The sequence below is a fragment of the Salmo trutta genome, chromosome 19 (assembly GCF_901001165.1).
Source record: "Salmo trutta chromosome 19, fSalTru1.1, whole genome shotgun sequence".
In the NCBI taxonomy this organism is placed as follows: domain Eukaryota; kingdom Metazoa; phylum Chordata; class Actinopteri; order Salmoniformes; family Salmonidae; genus Salmo; species Salmo trutta.
Genome location: NC_042975.1, coordinates 34,766,419 through 34,789,933, shown reverse-complemented (window position 1 = coordinate 34,789,933; position 23,515 = coordinate 34,766,419). Strand labels below are relative to the sequence as shown.

Below are 23,515 nucleotides of genomic sequence, written 5' to 3'. Positions count from 1 at the left end.
TAATATTGCACCATTCCTGTTAGTTGAGACCTTGAAGAGTAGGCATATGAAAATAAATTGTTAAAATGTAAAAAGCCTAAAAAGTAAGAATTTTGTAAAAATGTGCTCAGCCAGGCGGTTGTCACTGTATGCAATAAGAGAACTGCACTTTGTCATACATTATTATCTCAAAATGTCTGAATATGTGGGAAACGTGAAATATTTGAAATATATAATTCCTTTCGGGGGACATTGCAACAAACACATCCTGAAAACACATTCATTTCAATGTAATTGAATATTCATGTTTGGACATAAATTACCATATATTTTTTTTTTACATTTACCAAAGTTTACCCATCTATGAACTCCATTGACGCAGACCTAAAGTATGTTTTTTAAATATTGTTGAGATGAGTAAAAATGCTATGTTTTGCAATTCAAATATATAAAACATTAACACCTTCCTAATATTAGCGAAGAGACAGAATCATTAGAACATTTGTTTTGCTACTGTCAATATGTAGCTTGTTTTTGGTCGCAGTCAAAATGTGGTATTTCATGGGCCTCCCGAGTGGTGCAGTGGTTTAAGGCACTGACTGCATCGCTGTGCCACTAGAGATCCTGGTTTGAGTCCAGGCTCTTTCGCAGCAGGCCGCTACTGGGAGACCCATGGGGCGGCGCACAATTGGCCCAACATCGTCCGGGTTAAGGGAGGGTTTGGCTGGTAGGGATGTTCTTGTCCCATCGCGCTCTAGCATCTCCTGTGGCAGGCCGGGCGCAATCACGCTGACACGGTGTTTCTTCCGACATATTGGTGTGGCTGGCTTCCGGGTTAAGCGGGCATTGTGTAAAGAAGCAGTGCGGCTTGGCTGGGTTGTGTTTCGGAGGATGCACGGTTCTCGACCTTCACCTCTCCCGAGTCCGTACAGGAGTTGCAGCGATGAGGCAAGGCTGTAACTACCAATTGGATACCATGAAGTTGGGGAGAAAAAGGGGTATAATGTATTTTTAATTATTGTGTTATTTCATAGTTTTGATGTCTTTTCTATTATTCTACAATGTAAAAAATAAAGAAAAACCCTGGAATGAGTAGGTGTGTGCAAACTTTTGACTCGTACTGTACTCATTCAAGAGTTTTCCTTTATTTTACTGTTTTCTACGTTGTTTTCAACAAAATTATGAAATAACACACATGGACTCATGTAGTAACCAAAAAAGTGTTTTATTTTTGAGATTCTTCAAAGTAGCCACCCTTTGCCTTGATTGCTTTGCACACTCTTGGCATTCTCTCAACCACCTTCATGAGGTAGTCACCTAATTTATTATTTGACCCTGCTGGTCATCTATGAACATTTGAACATTTTGGCCATGTTCTGTTATAATCTCCACCCGGCACAGCCAGAAGAGGACTGGCCACCCCTTATAACCTGGTTCCTCTCTTGGTTTCTTCCTAGGTTTTGGCCTTTCTAGGGAGTTTTTCCTAGCCACTGTGCTTCTACACCTGCATTGCTTGCTGTTTGGGGTTTTAGGCTGGGTTTCTGTACAGCACTTCGTGACATCAGCTGATGTAAGAAGGGCTTCATAAATACATTTGATTGATTGATTGATTGAAAGCATTTCAATTCACAGGTGTGCCTTGTTGAAAGTTAATTTGTCGAATTTCTTAGTGCAATTGAACCAATCAGTTGTGTTGTGTCAAGGTAGGGTTGGTATACAGAAGATAGCCTATTTGGTAAAAGACCAAGTCCATATTATGGCAAGAACAGCTCAAATAAGCAAAGAGAAACGACAGTCCATCATTACATTAAGACATGATGGTCAGTCAATCCGGAACATTTCAAGCACTTTCAAAGTTTCTTCAAGCACTATGATGAAACTGGCTCTCATGAGGACCGCTACAGGAAAGGAAGACCCAGAGTTAACTCTGCTGCAGAGGATAAGTTCATTAGAGTTACCAGCCTCAGAAATTGCAGCCCAAATAAATGCTTCACAGAGTTCAAGTAACAGACACATCTCAACATCAACTGTTCAGAGGAGACTGTGTGAATCAGGCCTTTATTATCGAATTGCTTCAAAGAAACCACTACTAAAGGACACCAATATGAAGAAGAGACTTCCTTGGGCCAAGAAGCACAAGCAATGGATATTTGACCGGTGGAAATCTGTCTATGGTCTGATGACTCCAAATTTGAGATTTTTGATTCCAACCGCTGTGTCTTTGTAAGACGTAGAGTACGTGAACGGATGATCTCCGCATCTGTGGTTCCCACCGTGAAGCATGGAGGAGGAGGTGTGATGGTGTGGGGCTGCTTTGCCGGTGACACTGTCTGGGATTTATTTAGAATTCAAAGGCACACTTAACCAGCATGGCTACCACAGCATTCTGCAGCAATATGCCATCCCATCTGGTTTGCGCTTAGTGGAACTATAATTTGCTGTTCAACAGGACAATGACCCAAAACACACCTCCAGAGGGAGAGTGATGGAGTGCTGCATCAGATGACCTGGCCTCCACAATCACCCGACCTCAACCCAATTGAGATGGTTTGGGATGAGTTGGACCGCAGAGTGAAGGAAAAGCAGCCAACAAGTGCTCAGCATATGTGGGAACTTCTTTAAGACTGTTGGAATAGCATTCCAGGTGACACCTCATGAAAGACTGTGTCGTCAAGGCAAAGGGTGGCTACTTTGAAGAATCTCATGTTTTGATTTAACACTTTTTGGTTACTACATGTGTTATTTCATAGTTTTGACGTCTTCACTATTATTCTACAATGTAGAAAATAGTAAAAATAAAGAAAAACCCTTGAATGAGATGGTGTGTCCAAACTTGACTGGTACTGTATATTTACCCAAAAATATATAGGGGAATGGAAATGATGCAGACAATTACAATGATGAGAGCTACAATCTATCTGCAATATTAAAGCTGATCTACACCCCCCCCCCCCCCAAAAAATGGGTAGATGTACTTGTTTTGTACAGTTACTGTAGGGTACATGCGGTAGAGGCCAATGGAACGCAGACCGTGGGGGATGGAAGGACGTCGGATTTGCGCACATTAACAAATCAGATTTAACAAAGTGGATATCCGTCATGATTGATGTATTGTAACAGGCCCACAATGTGGTTACTAAAGTCAGATTTGACAGTTTTCACTGCATAACATTTAGAAGTTTCTTTTCAGGTTTAGAAGAAGTGACTGCTTAATGCTAACTCTCGTTCGTATAAGCTGGTAGCATAGGCAGCATACAGTGGTGGTAGTCAGTCGTTTTTAACTGTAATGCAGTTGATTGGTGACGATGACATGAATATGCATCTATACATGCGGTAAAGCGGCGTTGGACCAGTAACCAAAAGGTTGCAAGATCGAATACCTGAGCTGACAAGGTAAAAATCTGTCGTTCTGCCCCTGAACAAGGCAATTAACCAACTGTTCCTAGGCTGTCATTGTAAATAAGAATTTGTTCTTAACTGACATGCCTAGTTAAATAAAGGTATAAAAAAAAATCAAACTCGACCAAAACAATGGAATTGCCATGGAAACACGTTGGAGAAAGATACTGAATCTCCTCCTTGCCCCCCAGCAAAATTAGCCTGCGTTTAGGCTATTGTTTGTGTTTCACACAATGTTGTGGTAAACATTTGAGTATAATGTTTGCATATGGATGTCAATCCCAACACATGTTCATGTCATCAATCAACTGCAATACAGTTCAAAACGACTAACTACCACCACTGAATTCTGTATGTTAACTAGCTTAAATGAACCAGTCAGTGTTTAGCAGACATTTACCGCATGTATGGCATTGCTGCTATGGCTGTATTCTGACTTCTCAACCGCCTGGTAGAGATCTGTTATTTCTTAAATAAACATCAAGTTGAAAAAAAATAAACATATTGATAGTTTGTGTTTGAGTTCTTAGTAGTAGGAATTTAAGTTTTTAATAATAATAAAAATGTTTTATAAGGAGAGACCGGTAAAGGTTTAAAAGAACAACTGGCCAAGTGTTTGAATCAGGGAGCAGGTCAGTCTCAGAAGATGAGCAGGGCTGCAGTGGCTGGCGGTACATGTGTGACTCACAACCAACATCTCCCCCCTCCTCCCGATCTTTCTCTCTCGCTTGCTCTTTCACACCTTTTATTTCCTCTCACAGTGGAGGAAGAAAACAAACGCTTTATGCAAAAGTAAGGCATCCATTATAACCATAACATAATATGCAAAAGTGGCTTCCACACTCATTTCTCTCCCTCTCTCTCCTGTCATCCCTCTCAGCAACAGAGAAAAGAGCGAGAGATGGTGAGACAGCAAGAAAAGGGCCCCCATCGGAGACTTGACGATATAAGGAGGGAGGAGGATAGGAGGCTGGCCGAGAGGGAGCAGGTAACCAACCACGAGAAGCGCAGGAGCACAATCAGCCAATTGTGGAGAGGTGTGGGCGTAGCCTACTCTGCAGGCTACTGCAAGCCATTCTGGCTGTGGAATGTCCGTGAGCTGGTTGCCATGGCAGCAGGGATCTAAATTAGAGTATTTATACAGAGATGAGTTTTCTGTGGGTGAGCTCAGTTTCTGCGTCTCTCTTTTGCTTCGTTTCTGCTCTACCTTCGTAACACTGCGACTGGCATTATATCACAGTCAACCTACGTTTTATAATCAATTCTCCTAGTCTCCTTTTCTCCATAAACCGTTTAACTCTCCTACCATTGCCCGTTTCTAAGCGATAACTAACCTGCATCGAGTCCTAAATGAAGAAGTGATGCAATTTATATGGATTTGTATTGTAGAGGCTAACACTCAAACTGCAAAAGCTAATACCTTTTTATCAGTAGCGTTTAGTTTACCTGTAGCATTTTAAAGCCATGACAAATCACTAAGGCTGTGTACTAACTAGTGTATGACAGTCATAATTTCCCCCCTACATCGTGGTCTATTTATATCTATCCTCTTCTTCTCCATTGTCTTTCCTTTCCCTCTTCACCCCTCCTCCACCTCTCTCTTCAGGAGTTCATAAGACATAAGTTAGAGGAGGAACAGCGGCAGTTAGAAATCCTTCAGCAGCAGCTGCTTCAGGAGCAGGCACTGCTCATGGTAACTCTCTTCCTTCCTTTATCCTGCAGTCACCTCCTCTCCTCAGCCCTAGTCTACCCCTACCTCTGCCTGCAGGGCATACTGCTTACCTTACCCTCCTCCTCCTACTGGCACTTCACACCTCTCACCACTAGAGGCGTCAAAATTCCAGTTTGACGGTTTGCACTAACGTACTGTATTTTGCTTCTTTATTTTACGAAAACATTTCTTGAGAGAACTAGAGAATCATTGAGAGAACTCTGAGAATAAGGCCCTTGTCTATGTATACCCTGCATGATGTCCCCATCTTTGTATGTAGGATTGTGTCTGTTTGGGGGGCATGTCAAAGGGGTGTACTAGCCATGCTCAGGCCTAGAAAAGTGCCTAGAAAAGGCCTAAAAAATGATGGTGTGTGCAGGAATACAAGCGTAAGCAGCTGGAGGAGCAGAGGCAGTCGGAGCGTCTGCAGAGGCAGCTGCAGCAGGAACATGCCTACCTGGTGTCCCTGCAGCAGCAGCAACAGGACAAGAAGCCCCAGCCCCTCTACCACTACAGCAAGAACGTGGAGCCCAACAATAAGCCTGCATGGGCCCGAGAGGTACAATAATGCCACACGGACATGAACAGTGGAACGTGCTATAACTTCAACTTAAATAACCTTATCGACCACACCTTTCATTAAATAGGGTTTTATAACCTAGAGTAATACCAGAGGAATATATTCAGCAATTACCCTGTAACAAGCTAGCATCAAGCAGTTATGCAGTATCACCTTAAGTGTCATATTTTTTCCTGAAAGTTAGTCTGATTCGACATCTCTCCCTCCCTCTCCCCCCATCACTTCTCCCCTTATTTCCTCCATTTTCCTCTGTCTCAGGTGGAGGAGCGCAGTAAGCTCAACAGGCAGGGCTCCCCCAAAATCTGCAACACTGTCTCTGACACTGCCATCCAATCACGCTCTGACTCCATCAGCCAATCCGGAGGGGGCCAGGCTGCTCAGACCCCGCCTATGCAGCGGCCTGTTGAGCCTCAGGGGGGGCAGGGCAAGGTGTGTGTTGGTGTTTGTTCATCTGGGAATATATTTGTGTGTACTTTATTAATATGTTTCCCTTGTTACAATATAGTGTAGGCATGTTGTTGAAATACTGGTTTATCACAATGGAGACTGCAATGTGTCAAAGTTGAGAGAAAAATTTGATGTTCTTTCCTTCCCTATGTCTTTTTCCTTGGACTGCATTACCCCCTGTCTAATAATGTTTATTTTACCTTTATTTATTTGCAATCTTCTTTTCCTTCCTTTTCTCCCCTCTCCTCCTCCTGGACCCACCCTTTTCCCTTCTTATTGCTTTCATATCGTCTTATTTCCCTAATTTCATAAAATGGCAAAAATCCCTATATGCCCTGCACAATCCTCCGTCCTATCACTCTATTTTGCTTGCTCTTACTACCTGACCCTGCGCTGTCCTCCACCTCCATACTCACTTCCTCCGTTCCCTCCTTCCTCACTGCTGCACCCCTGCAGTTCCAGATGGCCCACTTGGTCCCGCTGAAGCCCTACGCTGCCCCTGTCCCCCGCTCCCAGTCCCTGTGTGACCAGCCCACTAAGACCATGTCCGCCTTCCCCACCCAGGACCCCTCCCCCACCCCCCGCCCCGTCCACTCCAGGGAGCTGGTCCGACAGAACTCTGATCCCACCTCCGAGAGCCCCGCCCCACAGCCTCGCAAAAGGGAGGACCGCGGCCCCTGGATCCGCCTGCCGGAGATCGAACAGCCGCCCAAGGTGAGAGGCCACCTGCTGGTTTTAGTCTTTTAGATATACTGTACCAGTCAAAGGTTTGGACACACCTACTCATTCAAGTTTAAAACATTTTTTTACTCTTTTCTACATTGTAGAATAAAAGTGAAAACATCAAAACTATGAAATAACACATATGGAATCATGTAGTAAGCAAAAAAGTGTAAAACAAATCAAAATATATTTTATATTTGAGAATCTTTAAAGTAGCCACCCTTTGCCTTGATGACAGCTTTTCACACTCTTGGCATTCTCTCAACCAGCTTCATGATGTAGTCGCCTGGAATGCATTTCAATTAACAGGTGTGCTTTGTTAAAAGTTAATTTGTGGAATTTCTTTCCTTCTTAATGCGTTTCAGCCAATCAGTATTGTGACAAGGTAGGGGTGGTATACGGAAGATAGCCCTATTTGGTAAAAGACCAAGTCTATATTATGGCAAGAACGGCTCAAATAAGCAAAGAGAAACGACAGTCCGCCATTCCTACAAGACATGAAGATCAGTCAGTCTGGAACATTTCAAGAACTTTCAATGTTTATTCAAGTGCAGTCACAAAAACCATCAAGCGCTATGATGAAACTGGCTCTCATGAGGACCGCCACGGGAAAGGAAGACCCTGAGTTACCTCTGCTGCAGAGGATAAGTTCATTAGAGTTAACTGCCCCTCAGATTGCAGCCCAAATAAATGCTTCACAGAGTTCAAGTAACAGACACATCTCAACATCAACTGTTCAGAGGAGACTGCGTGAATAATGCCTTCATGGTTGAATTGCTACAAAGAAACCAGTACTAAAGGACACCAATAAGAAGAGGACGCAGAGTAGGTGAACGGATGATCTCCACATGATGGTTTGGAGGTGCTTTGTTGGTGACACTGTGTTATTTATTTAGAATTCAAGGCACACTTAACCAGCATGGCTACCACAGCATTCTGCAGCAATCCGCCACCCCATCTGGATTGCGTTTAGTCCCACTATCATTTGTGTTTCAACAGGGTAATAACCCAAAACACACCTCCAGGCTGTGTAAAGGCTGTTTGACCAAGAGGGGGAGTGCTGCATCAGATGACCTGGCCTCCACAATCGCCCAACCTCAACCCAATTAAGATGGTTTGGGATGAGTGAAGGAAAAGCAACCAACAAGTGCTCAGCATATGTGGGAACTCCTTCAAAACTGTTGCAAAAGCATTCCTTAAGCTAGCTGGTTGAGAGTATGCATAACTGTCATCAATGCAAGGGATGGCTACTTTGAAGAATCTAACATCTAAAATATACACTGCTCAAAAAAATTAAGGGAACACTTAAACAACACAATGTAACTTCAAGTCAATCACACTTCTGTGAAATCAAACTGTCCACTTAGGAAGCAACACTGATTGACAATACATTTCACATGCTGTTGTGCAAATGGAATAGACAACAGGTGGAAATTATAGGCAATTAGCAAGACACCCCCAATAAAGGAGTGGTTCTGCAGGTTCCTATGCTTCCTGGCTGATGTTTTGGTCACTTTTGAATGCTGGCGGTGCTTTCACTCTAGTGGTAGCATGAGACGGAGTCTACAACCCACACAAGTGGCTCAGGTAGTGCAGCTCATCCAGGATGGCACATCAATGCGAGCTGTGGCAAGAAGGTTTGCTGTGTCTGTCAGCGTAGTGTCCAGAGCATGGAGACGCTACCAGGAGACAGGCCAGTACATCAGGAGACGTGGAGGAGGTCGTAGGAGGGCAACAACCCAGCAGCAGGACCGCTACCTCCCCTTTTGTGCAAGGAGGAGCAGTAGGAGCACTGCCAGAGCCCTGCAAAATGACCTCCAGCAGGCCACAAATGTGCATGTCTGCTCAAGCGGTCAGAAACAGACTCCATGAGGGTGGTATGAGGGCCCGACGTCCACAGGTGGGGGTTGTGCTTACAGCCCAACACCGTGCAGGACGTTTGGCATTTGCCAGAGAACACCAAGATTGGCAAATTCGCCACTGGCGCCCTGTGCTCTTCACAGATGAAAGCAGGTTCACACTGAGCACGTGACAGACGTGACAGAGTCTGGAGACGCCGTGGAGAACGTTCTGCTGCCTGCAACATCCTCCAGCATGACCGGTTTGGCGGTGGGTCAGTCATGGTGTGGGGTGGCATTTCTTTGGGGGCCGCACAGCCCTCCATGTGCTCGCCAGAGGTAGCCTGACTGCCATTAGGTACCGAGATGAGATCCTCAGACCCCTTGTGAGACCATATGCTGGTGCGGTTGGCCCTGGGTTCCTACTAATGCAAGACAATGCTAGACCTCATGTGGCTGGAGTGTGTCAGCACTTCCTGCAAGAGGAAGGCATTGATGCTATGGACTGGCCCGCCTGTTCCCCAGACCTGAATCCAATTGAGCACATCTGGGACATCATGTCTCGCTCCATCCACCAACGCCACATTGCACCACAGACTGTCCAGGAGTTGGCGGATGCTTTAGTCCAGGTCTGGGAGGAGATCCCTCAGGAGACCATCCGCCACCTCATCAGGAGCATGCCCAGGCATTGTAGGGAGGTCATACAGGCACGTGGAGGCCACACACACTACTGAGCCTCATTTTGACTTGTTTTAAGGACATTACATCAAAGTTGGATCAGCCTGTAGTGTGGTTTTCCACTTTTAATTTTGTGTGACTCCAAATCCAGACCTCCATGGGTTGATAAATTGGATTTCCATTGATTATTTTTGTGTGATTTTGTTGTCAGCACATTCAACTATGTAAAGAAAAAAGTATTTAATAAGATTATTTCTTTCATTCAGATCTAGGATGTGTTGTTTAAGTGTTCCCTTTATTTTTTTTTAGCAGTATATTTTGATTTAACACTTTTTTGGTTACTACATGATTCCATATGTGTTATTTCATAGTGTTGATGTCTTCTCTATCATTCTACGATGTAGAAAATAGTAAAAATAAAGAAAAACCCTTGAATGAGTAGGTGTGTCATCTTGACTGGTACTGTATATTTACAAAAAAATATACAGGGGAATGGAAATGATGCAGACAATTACAATGATGAGAGCTACAATCTATCTGCAATATTAAAGCTGATCTACCTGAAAATGGCAGATGTACTTAATGTTTTGTACACCTAGTGTACATGTGGTAGAGGCAAATGGAACGCAGACCGTGGGGGATAGAAGGACTTCGCATTGGTGCACATTAGCAAATCAGATTTAACAATGTGACTATTCGTCATCCATCATGATTGATGTATTGTAACAGGCCCACAATGTGGTTACTAAAGTCAGATTTGACAGTTTTCACTGCATAACATTTAGAAGTTTCTTTTCAGGTTTAGAAGAAGTGACTGCTAAATGCTAACTCTCGTTCGTATAAGCTGGTAGCATAGGCAGCATACAGTGGTGGTAGTCAGTCGTTTTTAACTGTAATGCAGTTGATTGGTGACGATGACATGAACGTGCATCTATACATGCGGTAAAGAGGTCAATCGAACTCGACCAAAACAATGGAATTGCCATGGAAATACGTGGGAGAAAGATCCCACATCTCCTTCTTGCCCCCCAGCAAAATTAGCCTACGTTTAGGTTATTGTTTGTTTCACCCAATGTTGAGGTAAAAATTTGAGTATAATCCTTGTATATGAATGTCAACCCCAACACATGTTCATCTTTAACACTTTTTTGGTTACTACATGATTCCATATGTGTTATTTCATAGTTTTGATGTCGTCACTATTATTCTAAAATGCCTTTCTAAAGTCTTCGAAAGCCAAGTGAACAAACAGATCATCGACCATCTTGAATCCCACCGTACCTTCTCCACTATGCAATCCGGTTTCCGAGCTGGTGACAGGCACCTCAGCCCTGTTGATCGACCTGGCCAAGGCTTTCGACTCTGTCAATCACCGTATTCTTATCGGCAGACTCAATAGCCTTGGTTTCTCTAATGACTGCCTCGCCTGGTTCACTAACTACTTTTCAGATAGAGTTCAGTGTGTCAAATCGGAGGGCCTGTTGTCCAGACCTCTGGCAGTCTCTATGGGGGTGCCACAGGGTTCAATTCTCTGGCCGACTCTTTTCTCTGTATATATCAATGATGTCACTCTTGCTGCGGGTGATTCTTTGATCCACCTCTACGCAGAAGACACCATTCTGTATACATCTGGCCCTTCTTTGGACACTGTGTTAACAGACCTCCAAACGAGCTTGAATGCCATACAACACTCCTTCCGTGGCCTCCAACTGCTCTTAAATGCTAGTAAAACGAAATGCATGCTCTTCAACCGATCTCTGCCCGCCCGCCTAGCATCCCTACTCTGGACGGTTCTGACTTAGAATATGTGGACAACTATAAATACCTAGGTGTCTGGCTAGACTGTTAACTCCTTCCAGACACACATTAAGCATCTCCAATCCAAAAAATCTAGAATCGGCTTCCTATTTTGCAACAAAGCCTCCTTCACTCATGCTGCCAAACATACCCTCGTAAAACGGACTATCCTGCCGATCCTTGACTTCGGCGATGTCATTTACAAAATAGCCTCCAACACTCTACTCAGCGAATTGGTTGCAGTCTATCATAGTGCCATCTGTTGTGTCACCAAGCCCCATATACTACCCACCATTGCGACCTGTATGCTCTTGTTGGCTGGTCCTCGCTACATATTCGTCGCCAGACCCCCACTGGCTTCAGGTCATCTATCTTTGCTAGGTAAAGCTACGCCTTATCTCAGCTCACTGGTCACCATAGCAACACCCACCCGTAGCACACACTCCAGCAGGTATATTTCACTGGTCATCCCCCAAAGCCAACACCTCCTTTGGCCGCCTTTCCTTCCAGTTCTCTGCTGCCAATGACTTGAACCAATTGTAAAAATCACTGAAGTTGGAGACTTATATCTCCCTCGCTAACTTAAAGCATCAGCTGTCAGAGCAGCTTACCGATCGCTGTACACAGCCAATCCATAAATAGCCCATCCAACCAACTACCTACCCCATCCCCATAAGTTTTTTTTTCTTTTTTTTTCTGCTCTTTAGCACACCAGTGTTTATACTTGCACATCCTCATCTGCACATATATCACTCCAGGGTAAATTGCTCAATTGTAATTACTTCGCCACTGTGGCCTATTTTTTTTGCCTTACCTCCTTACTTAATTTGCACACACTGTATACAGATTTTCTATTGCGTTATTGACAGTACTTTTGTTTATCCCATGTGTAACTCTGTGTTGTTTTTGTCGCACTGCTTTGCTTTATCTTGGCCAGGTCACAGTTGTAATGAGAACTTCTTCTCAACTGGCCTACCTGGTTAAATAAAGGTGAAATAAATACAAAAAAAAAGTTAAAATAAAGAAAAACCCTTGAATGTTTAGGTGTGTCCAAACTTTTGACTGGTTCTGTATATACAAAAGTATGTGGACACCCCTTCAAATTAGTGGATTCGGCTATTTTAGCCACACCTGTTGCTGACCTGTATAACATCGAGCGCACAGCCATGAAATCTCCATATATAAACATTGGCAGTAGAATGGCCTAACTGAAGAGCTCAGTGACTTTCAACATGGCACCATCATAGGATGCCACCTTTCCAACAAGTCAGTTCATCAAATTTCTGCCCTGTTAGAGCTGCCCCGGTCAACTGTAAGTGCTGTTATTGGAAGTGGAAACGTCTAGGAGCAACAACGGCTCAGCCGTGAAGTGGTAGGCCACACAAGCTCACAGAATGGAACCTCCGAATGCTGAAGCGTGTGGTGCGTAAAAATTGTCTGTCCTCGGTTGCAACACTCACTACCGAGTTCCAAACTGCCTCTGGAAGCAACGTCAGCACAATAACTATTCGTCGGGAGCTTCCAAGCCTAAGATCACAATGCCAAGCGTCTGCTGGAGTGGTGTAAATCTCACCACCATTGGACTCTGGAGTAGTGGAAACGCGTTCTCTGGATTGATGAATCACGCTTTACTATCTGGTAGTTTAACAGCCGAATCTGGGTTTGGCGGATGCCAGAAGAGTATAGTGCCAACTGTAAAGTTTGGAAGTGGACTAATGGTCTGGGGCTGTTTTTCATGGTTCGGGCTAGGGCCCTTTAGTTCCAGTGAAGGGAAATCTTAATGCTACAGCATACAATGACATTCTAGACGATTCTGTACTTCCAACTTTGTGGCAACAGTTTGGAAAAGGCCCTTTCCTGTTTCAGCATGACAATGTCCCCGTACACAAAGCGAGGTCCATACAGAAATGGTTTGTTGAGATCGGTGTGGAAGAACTTGACTGGCCTGCACAGAGCCCTGACCTCAACCCCATCGAACACCTTTAGAATGAATTGGAATGCAGACTGCGTGCCAGGCCTAATCGTCCAACATCAGTGAGGTCTGGCACTGCGGGGAAGCAAGTCCCCTCAGCAATGTTCCAACATCTAGTGGAAAGCCTTCCCAGAAGAGTGGAGGCTGTTATAGCAGCAAAGGGGCGACCAAGTCCATATTAATGCCGATGATTTTGGAATGAGATGTTCGACGAGCAGATGTTCACATACTTTTGGTCATATAGTGTATTTAGTAATGTCGGATATCTCTCCATCTTTCGCAGATTCCCCAGAGGACCGCCTCCATTGCCACAGCTCTCAACACCAACCTATCATCTGGCATCAGGCATCCAGTCAGAGCCAGGTAACTCAGACGGACACATCTAAGCTACTCATTCTAATTCCGGCTCCTAGAACCAAATCTCCCGCTTCTTGATTTAGGTTTTGGCGGCAAACACTTTCCAATCTGTCTTAACGAAGTCCATACCTCCCTCTGCCAAAGCCTGTTCCCAGTTCCTCCCTCCCTCTTCAGAAAGGGCACGTGTTTATTCATATTTTATGCACTACATGCTAACATGGAGGTATCTGGCGATGTTTTCAATGGAACTATTTAGCGGGTAAGCAGTGTTTTAGAGAATTATGCCGAAAATTTGTCCCCACTAAACAACACCTCCGCAAAATCATGATTTGTCTAAATACTCAGCTGATGATAATCTAAAGCACCAAACAATAAGTCACTTTTACTCCCTGTCTCACTCATGAGCTCATTTGGCAATACATTCACATTTTAAACATGTCAGAAGACTATTCTGATTCCAATCATGACCCATGGATGATGGTAGATCATGACAGAGTTATGATATTCACTGCTGAGGCTTAATAACTGATCTTATCTCTTCCTTGTAACAGCAACCCAGACCTCAGCCGCAACGACCGCTGGGAGAGAGGAGATAGCATGAACCTCGTATCCAATCTACCCCAGACTGGCTCTCTGGAGAGGCACCGGATACTCAGTGAGTCGATCACATTCTCTGTGACTCTGCTTATCTATCTCTTTCTCTTTCTGTTGATCCCTCTTATGGAATGAAAGCAAGCCCCAGCAATGATGTTAGCAGTTCCATGGTGACATTCAGAATGTTGGTTTCAGGCTCCTCCAAAATAGACTCCCCCATACTAGGCCATGACGGGCGCATGACGGGGCACAAGCCAGGGGAGTCTCGCACGTCATCCCGCCCCAGTCGCCCTGCTGTAAGTACCCCTCACCTGTAAAACCCCCTCACGGTGAACACTGCATGAAGGATATTCAGACACTTTACAGACCCTTCCCATTTATCAGCTGTTCACACGCTTCTTCTTTTCAGCTTATCACTTTTAAAATGTATTTTCACTGACTATTCTGCACTATTGTAACACCTGCACTCACTCCCCAATCCCTACAGCAGATATTTTTCTGGATATTGACTCCTACACTAACAGTTTCTCCTTTTTTCATATCCTATTCTCTGCACTTTTTCTCTCTTCCTACACCGCTCACTTCCCTGTTTGTCCACTGCTTCTTCCTATGCACAGAGTTACAAGAGAGCTATAGGAGAGGTAAGTATCTGTGTGTGTGCTGTGATACACAAGTATTGGTTTCACTATGTCAGGCTGCTGTGTTAAGTTACACATGCCTGTCATAGTCCTAGTATGCTGGTAAAACCTGTCGTGTGTGTGTTCAGGACCATGGGCTGTATGCTAAGGAGCGTCCTGAGGAGCAGCCCAGACCTCCAGTGAAGGCCAATGACTACTCCTCATCCTCAGAAGGCAGTGAGAGCAGTGAGGAGAGTGAGAGTGGAGAGGGGAATGAGGAGGAGGACAGCCCTACAGACCGGTCAGTACCAGGGTGGGAGAACACACACACTGACAAACAGGAAGGAGAAAAAAGGAGAGACAGCTTCTTGTGTGAATAATGACATTGAAAGGAGAGAGGGCTTCTCGTGTGAATAATGACATTGAAAGGAGAGAGGGCTTCTCGTGTGAATAATGACATTGAAAGGAGAGACGGCCTCTCGTGTGAATAATGACATTGAAAGGAGAGAGGGCTTCTCGTGTGAATAATGACATTGAAAGGAGAGAGGGCTTCTCGTGTGAATAATGACATTGAAAGGAGAGACGGCCTCTCGTGTGAATAATGACATTGAAAGGAGAGACGGCCTCTCGTGTGAATAATGACATTGAAAGGAGAGAGGGCTTCTCGTGTGAATAATGACATTGAAAGGAGAGACGGCCTCTCGTGTGAATAATGACATTGAAAGGAGAGAGGGCTTCTCGTGTGAATAATGACATTGAAAGGAGAGACGGCCTCTCGTGTGAATAATGACATTGAAAGGAGAGAGGGCTTCTCGTGTGAATAATGACATTGAAAGGAGAGACGGCCTCTCGTGTGAATAATGACATTGAAAGGAGAGAGGGCTTCTCGTGTGAATAATGACATTGAAAGGAGAGACGGCCTCTCGTGTGAATAATGACATTGAAAGGAGAGAGGGCTTCTCGTGTGAATAATGACATTGAAAGGAGAGACGGCCTCTCGTGTGAATAATGACATTGAAAGGAGAGACTGCCTCTCGTGTGAATAATGACATTGAAAGCCCATTCTTATCCTCTTTATACCGCCACCCTCACCTTCCCTTCTTTCATTTTCCTGTCTACTTCATATCCTCTGCTGTTCTGTCATTTTCCTCTGTTTCTTCCTCCTTGACATCCTCTCCTGTCTGTCTTTAGTCCCCGGGATGCCGACACTGACTCGGTCAACACCATGGTGGTTCATGAGGAGGAGGAGGAGGAGGAGGGCGAGGGAGGGGAGGAGGGGCAGGCTGGAGTCTACAGGGACCAGACCATGCTGGTGCAGAGGGTGAGTTATGTCTTTCAGGAAGTAGCCTACTGGACTAGAGAGAAGTCATCTGTATTAAACACACATATGTATACATGCATGTGTGTGGAGTTGTGTAAATGTGTGTGGGTGGTCAGGTTACTCTTATGTAGGAGGTTGTGTTGGGCCATTGTGACTGGTTTGTCCCCGTTGCCCGGCAGACACCAGAGAAGCGGAGCCACAATGGATACACCAACCTGCCTGATGTGGTGCAGCCCTCCCACTCCCCCACTGACTCCGCCTCCCACTCCTCCCCTGGGAAAGACTCTGTCTATGATGTGAGTCTCTCTGACTGTCTCCCCGAATACAAGTACAATCATGGACATAGTTCTCTGCCCAAAACTCCATTCTCTCCCTTCCTTCCTGTTTCCCTCAGTATCAGTCCAGGGGTCTAGTCAAGGCGTCAAGTGGCAAGTCCTCCTTCACCACCTTTGTTGACCTGGGCATGTACCAACCACCAGGTGACACTGCGGATGCCATCTCTGTGGGCAGTAAGTACAGACAGAATGTCTCATTATCAAGAGGTTAAATGAGGTTCCCCTAAACACCCTCAATTCCTTAGTTCCCTATTCTAGTCTCTAGCTTCATTACTCGGCTCACAATCCAGCATATTTTACTTTACTGCTGTTAGTAAATCTGAGTCATGGAAATGTCTCACAGCAGGAGGGCAGCATTTGCCCACAGTAGCTTGATTCAATATCATTCCCTTAAGGAAGTTCTCTCTCCTCTTCCCTCTAAACATTGCCTGCTTCTCTGCCTCCCTCCTGCTGTGTCCAGGCCTGGGCTCCAGGTTTGAGCAGCTGAAGATGGAGGTGAGGAAAGGCTCCATGGTGAACGTGAACCCCACCAACACACGCCCCCACAGCGACACCCCCGAGATCCGCAAGTACAAGAAGAGGTTCAACTCTGAGATCCTCTGTGCTGCTCTCTGGGGTGAGACAGACGGCACGCTGGTCTAAGCTATAGCCCGCACTCTAATCATTTTATTCCCTCCACCATGAGTATCACATCTTTTACATATTTCCTGTAGGTCCTGATTTGATTGCATTTTGGGGATATTTGTATCTGTGTGTGATTCCCAGGTGTGAACCTGCTGGTGGGGACAGAGAATGGTCTGAAGCTGCTGGACCGTAGTGGTCAGGGGAAGGTCTACCCCCTCATCAATTCCCGCAGGTTTCAACAAATGGATGTCCTGGAGGGACTGAACCTGCTCATCACCATATCAGGTGATTAGTACTGCTCAGGACTTGAACACACTCTGACCTGGGGTCTGTTCAGGATAGTGCCACGTCACAAAATCCTCAGATAGAATCTGTTAGCTCTACATTTTGCCTTTCTATCTGCAACGTTCTGAACGTTTCATTTCAACTGAATACACCCGTGGCTAGTTAAGGATCATATCACCTCCACCTTATCTGACACCCTAGACCCACTTCAATTTGCTTACCGCCCCAATAGATCCACAGACGATGCAATCTCCATAACACTGCGCACTGCCCTATCCCATCTGGACAAGAGGAATACCTATGTAAGAATGCTGTTCATTGACCATAGCTCAGCCTTCAACACCATAGTACCCTCCAAGCTCATCATCAAGCTCAGGGCCCTAGGTCTGATCCTCGCCCTGTGCAACTGGCCGTCCCCAGGTGGTGAAGGTAGGAAACAACACCTCCACTTCACTGATCCTCAACACAGGGGCCCCACAAGGGTGTGTACTCAGCCCCCTCCTGTACTCCCTGTTCACCCATGACTGTGTGGCCATGCACGCCTCCAACTCAATCATCAGGTTTGCAGACGACACAACTATAGTAGGCCTGATTACTAACAATGACGAGACAGCCTACAGGGAGGAGGTGAGGGACCTGGCTGAGTGGTGCCAGGAAAATAACCTCACCCTCAACATCAACAAAGCAAAGGAGCTGATCGTGGACTTCAGGAAAAAGCAGAGGAAGCACCCTCTCTACATCGACGGGACCGCAGTGGAGAAGGTAGAAAGCTTCAAGTTCCTTGGCGTACACGTCACTCACGATCTGAAATGGTCCACCCACACAGACGTGTGGTGAAGAAGGCGCAGCAGCACCTCTTCAACCTCAGGAGGCTGAAGAAATTTGGCTTGTCATCAACAACACTCAAATTTTTACAGATGCACCATTGAGAGCGTCCTGTCGGGCTGTATCATCACTTGGTATGCAACTGCACCACCAGCAACCGCATGGCTCTCCAGAGGGTGGTGCAGTCTGCACAATGCATTACCGGGGGCAACTACCTGCCCTCCAGGACACCTACAGCACCCGATGTCACAGGAAGGCCAAAAAGATCATCAAGGACAGCAACCACCCGAGCCACTACCTGTTCACCCCGCTATCATCCAGAAGGTGAAGTCAGTACAGGTGCATCAAAGCTGGGACCAAGAGACTGAAAAACAGCTTCTATCTCAAGGCCATCAGACTGTTAAATAGCCATCACTATCCGGCTACCACCCGGTTACTCAACCCTGCACCTTAGAGGCTGCTGCCCCATATACATAGACTGGCCACTTTAATAATGAAACACTAGTCACTTTAATAATGTTTACATACTGCTTTACTCATCTCATATGTATATACTGTATTTTAGTCAGTGCCACTCCGACATTGCTCGTCCTAATATTTATATATTTCTTAATTCCATTATTTTACTTTTAGATTTGTGTGCATGGTTGTGAATTGTTAGATACTACTGTGAATTGTTAGATATTACTGCACTGTTGGAGCTAGGAACACAAACATGTATGTGACCAATAAGATTAGATTTGATTTGACAAGGACCTGTGCATCACAAACTCCATCTGTTGCTACTCAGCCCCTTTTCTTATCCACTGTATAACCTCTTAGTGTGTGTGTGTGTGTGTGTGTGTGTGTGTGTGTGTGTGTGTGTGTGTGTGTGTGTGTGTGTGTGTGTGTGTGTGTGTGTGTGTGTGTGTGTGTGTGTGTGTGTGTCCGTCCCAGGTAAGAAGAACAAGGTGCGTGTGTACTACCTGGCCTGGCTGAGGAACAAGATCCTCCACAATGACCCGGAGGTGGAGAAGAAGCAGGGCTGGACCACCGTAGGGGAGATGGAGGGATGTGTCCACTACAAAGTGGGTGAGTAAAGGAAGGACGGAGACAGGGTAACAGTGATGTGACCCGTTATTGAACCGTACATCTATTATCAATGCATTTTCCAACCATGTATATTTACACAAATGGTTTTTGCCTTCTTGGTAGTGTTTATTTATAGTATAATATAAAGGCTCTAATCCCGCTTTGTTGTTTGTGTCTAGTGAAATATGAGAGGATCAAGTTCTTGGTGATAGCTATGAAGAATGCAGTGGAGGTATACGCCTGGGCTCCCAAGCCTTATCACAAATTCATGGCCTTCAAGGTAGGTCTCACTTTTCCTGCCTTATTGTTCTGAGTGCCAGGTGCTCTATTTCCCAGCCAGTCAACCAGAACAACATTCAAAACCCCTTATGTTCTCCCTCTTTCTCCTCTATCTTTCCATCTCCCATCTCTCTCTCTCCTCTCCTCTAGTCCTTTGGTGACCTGCCCCACAGGCCCCAGTTGGTAGACCTCACAGTGGAGGAAGGTCAGAGGTTGAAGGTCATCTATGGCTCCATTGCTGGCTTCCACGCCATCGACGTTGACTCTGGGAACAACTATGACATCTACATCCCAGTGCATGTAAGTGGATAAGTTCCTAGTGACACCACACACAGATAAACAGGGCCAGACAGAAACTATGGGGGCAGAATATCCTTAAGCCCCCACAAATTCTTCCAAATCAGATAGACTTGAGAATACATTTACACCTAAAATAGCTACAAAACATGAATAATAATCTGTTTTATTGATTAGATGGCCAAACTTGACAGGTGTAAAAACCTCACAGTTTTCACCCACTTCTTACTAGCTATACATTTTCGTCACTTCACAGCCGTGTTGAAGTACTCGAGCCCAGGACTGTCCCGATTTTTCATGACTTCTGACTCGACTATTGGTGACTCTGACTCGCATTTTTGTGACTTGTATTTTCACTTGGACTGAGTATGCTACTATGATAAGCAGAATATTATCAGAACTGTGTGCGCAGAGCAGCAAGGGTTCTGTTCTCTAGCAGTGGGAAGGACGCGCCACAGCCTACATCAGCTGGTGAGCTGCTGCGATGCAAGCAATGAGTGTGGGCAGACAGGCAAGGCAGGCTCTGTGTCCCCGTGACCACCAGACTACTATTTAGCTTTGCCTGGTTAAGAAACACAAACTGCTTTACGAAATTGAAAACCATAGTATTGAGTTTAAGAGTAAAACAGTCTAGCTATTTCTCTCTCCTCTAGAGAAGTAGGCTCTTTGAATTTGTCGTCTTGCTCTACCCTCCTAATTTCCCCCCTGCAACCTATAGCCAGGTTCTGACAAGTCTTAACATTTCACTCTGCATTAAAAAAACCTACACAAATATCAGTGGGAGATTTACAAAAAAGTAGCTGAGAGCCTGTTACAATTATTGCAAGTAATAGTCTGGCCAATCTGACAGGAGCAATAGCCAATTCCATCTGGAGAACATTCATCCATTACTGACTTGACATAACTATTGAACATTACATTAAAATAAAATGTGTGAGCCTGTGTATGAATGACTTATTTGTTTCATAGTCTATTGCATATTGCAGCCATTTATGACCATTGGGCAACAGGAGGTAAATCTTTGCGTTACTTCAATGCTCACAGTAAAATCTTCCCACCAGCCCGCCACTAGTTGTTGCTGGGAAGATTTCTTCTACTAAATCTGAGCTAAATCAATAGAGGCGTGAATCTCTAGCAACAGACGAGCATCGAGCCATCAGTATGAGTGTGCAAAAAAACAGCAGTAACCAAAATACCAAACTCTGAATCATTCATTTTGCTTTCCAAAGTTTTTCAGCAGATGGTGCGAAGAGTGTGGTGCCGTGTCAAATATGTAACAGAAAAATAGAGAAGACCGGAACCACTTCGAACTTCAAAACCCAGTAATTCAGACTTGAGCACTTAGACCAGGACTCAAACACTGAGACTCAGACTTCAGCCATAGGGACTCGTGACTTGACTATTGGTGATTCGGGATTAGCCATAGGGGTTTGTGACTTGGACTTAGCCGTAGGGACTCGTGACTTGACTATTGGTGACTCGGAATTAGCCGTAGGGACTCGTGACTCGACTATTGGTGACTCGGAATTAGCAGTAGGGACTCGTGACTTGACTATTGGTGACTCGGGATTAGCCATAGGGGTTTGTGACTTGGACTTAGCCGTAGGGACTCGTGACTCGACTATTGGTGATTCGGGATTAGCCATAGGGGTTTGTGACTTGGACTTAGCCGTAGGGACTCGTGACTCGACTATTGGTGACTCGGAATTAGCCATAGGGGTTTGTGACTTGGACTTAGCCGTAGGGACTCGTGACTCGACTATTGGTGACTCGGAATTAGCTGTAGGGACTAGTGACTCGACTACAACACTGCTTCACAGACTCTTATTCAGAGCGAGAATCAGTGCATTTAACTGTTAGGTCAAAAGATATTATACTCCTTCTCTCTGTGTGTGTCCAGATCCAGTGCCAGATAATGCCCCATGCCATCGTGTTCCTGCCCAGCTCGGATGGCATGGAGATGCTGCTGTGCTACGAGGACGAGGGAGTCTATGTAAACACCTACGGACGCATCATCAAAGATGTGGTGCTTCAGTGGGGCGAGATGCCCACCTCCGTTGGTATGGCACATGTGTACAGACACACACACACACACACACACACACACACACACACTTCCTCTTAAAGTTGCTGTGTTCTGAGTTATCTCCCTCTCTTTCTCTCTGTTCAGCACATATCTGCTCTAACCAGATCATGGGCTGGGGAGAGAAGGCCATAGAGATCCGTGCTGTAGAGACAGGCCACTTGGACGGAGTCTTCATGCACAAGAGAGCCCAGAGACTCAAGTTCCTCTGTGAGAGGAATGACAAGGTGGGTCACACACACAGACACACACACATATTCACACTCACACAAACAGGTATGCACACACATGGATTCAGAAATGTACCCAATCTAAATGTGTGTGGTCGTAATCTTCTATTTTGCATCTCAGGTGTTCTTTGCTTCGGTGCGCTCCGGGGGCAGCAGCCAGGTCTACTTCATGACCCTGAACAGGAACTGCATCATGAACTGGTGAAGCGACATCGTCCCATACAACTATGTCCCGTAGTCAGTGTATGGAAACCACCAGGCCAAGCTAAAGACACTCAAACCCCCCACCCACTTACAAGGACACACCACACAGTCAGACTCAACACAAACACAACACGCACATACAGCACACACAAGCCTACTGTAAATCCATTCCAGCCTAAAGTCTTCACGACAAAGTCTATCTCACCTGCCACCTGCTGACTCCCCTAATCTGATTGAGCTCCCTCTGAAATGGTAGCTAACTATGAGACATCACCACAGGATTCTCATGTAATATCATCTCTACTCTACTGTGTATATACTTGTCCTGTATTATTGTACCTCAGTCACTTGGTGGACCTGTGTTTAGTCGTAACTACTGTAGTTAGTTCCTTCTTATTGGAGGTATGTTAAAAACATTCCTTACTGGTGAAATACATTTGGAAGAAGGCAAGATTGAACCAATATAAGTCAAGATTGAATTGTAAATAGCCAGTATCTAACATGTTCAAGTGGAAGACAACATGGGTAGATTGAAGTCACTGGCAGACCTGTATATTACACCTTCATTTGGGGCGTTACCATGGACCTGATATATACTGTACTGGCACACCCTAGAGGTTTGAAGTATTGTTGCAACACTTCACCATAGAAGCTCACTCACTATGCTAAGCTTCTGATTCCCTATGACATCATTATTCAACTCATTGTTTAAAAATAAGAAGTGTTGTTTGATTAAAACTTGATTTAATGTTTCTTATTTTGACGTTTTTTTTATGTAGGTTTAAAAAACCTCATAGGAAGATGGACTATCTATGATGTGAACATAGTATTGTTCTATTCCTTAGTAAATCTAGAGAAGTTAACAGAACACACTGCTGTGCTCTACACCTTCTATTCTGTTATTATACCCTTGCTACATATCGGGGATGGACCTCCTCACCGTTTAGGAGGCTTTCTAACTGGCTTTAGATATTTCTACTTTTGTTTCTTGTCATATCGCTAATATCGCTACAAAGATTTGATATCTGTACGGTTTCTGTATTTGGTATTAGCCTAACTGGTATTCTTACTTTTATCTCTACTGTTATATTGCTGTTATATTGCAATATATATGCTGTTCTAGTGCAGTTCTTGTTCGGAGAAGGGAGTTAAGTTAATTTGTTGTGTGTAAAATGTACCAGTGGAAGGGAGTGAGGTGACTTGTTAAGATGTGGGGGTCGAGGGGTGATGAAGTATGAAGGCTTTGAAGTCACAGTAATAAAGAGAACA

At 44.9% G+C, this 23,515-nt stretch overlaps 1 protein-coding gene across 4 annotated transcripts in view; it reads left to right on the top strand.

Annotated features, from left to right (window-relative positions):
* The window catches only part of LOC115154422 (misshapen-like kinase 1), a 61,618-nt gene extending 38,114 nt beyond the window's left edge, over nt 1–23,504 (top strand). The window contains exons 12-32 of one of the 4 annotated variants that reach the window (XM_029700610.1): nt 4,259–4,366; nt 4,985–5,071; nt 5,469–5,648; nt 5,928–6,098; nt 6,573–6,830; nt 13,408–13,487; nt 14,033–14,136; nt 14,271–14,371; nt 14,693–14,716; nt 14,842–14,993; nt 15,884–16,013; nt 16,193–16,309; nt 16,408–16,522; nt 16,809–16,964; nt 17,114–17,257; nt 19,019–19,153; nt 19,333–19,433; nt 19,583–19,732; nt 21,630–21,789; nt 21,900–22,039; nt 22,164–23,504. In XM_029700610.1, the coding sequence (XP_029556470.1) occupies nt 4,259–4,366; nt 4,985–5,071; nt 5,469–5,648; nt 5,928–6,098; nt 6,573–6,830; nt 13,408–13,487; nt 14,033–14,136; nt 14,271–14,371; nt 14,693–14,716; nt 14,842–14,993; nt 15,884–16,013; nt 16,193–16,309; nt 16,408–16,522; nt 16,809–16,964; nt 17,114–17,257; nt 19,019–19,153; nt 19,333–19,433; nt 19,583–19,732; nt 21,630–21,789; nt 21,900–22,039; nt 22,164–22,247 (2,697 nt within the window). In that variant the 3' untranslated portion in view covers nt 22,248–23,504. The remainder of the gene's footprint in view (nt 1–4,258; nt 4,367–4,984; nt 5,072–5,468; nt 5,649–5,927; nt 6,099–6,572; nt 6,831–13,407; nt 13,488–14,032; nt 14,137–14,270; nt 14,372–14,692; nt 14,717–14,841; nt 14,994–15,883; nt 16,014–16,192; nt 16,310–16,407; nt 16,523–16,808; nt 16,965–17,113; nt 17,258–19,018; nt 19,154–19,332; nt 19,434–19,582; nt 19,733–21,629; nt 21,790–21,899; nt 22,040–22,163) is intronic. The other 3 variants (XM_029700613.1, XM_029700612.1, XM_029700611.1) reach the window with 3 other exon arrangements.
* Nucleotides 23,505–23,515: the final 11 nt, after the last annotated feature.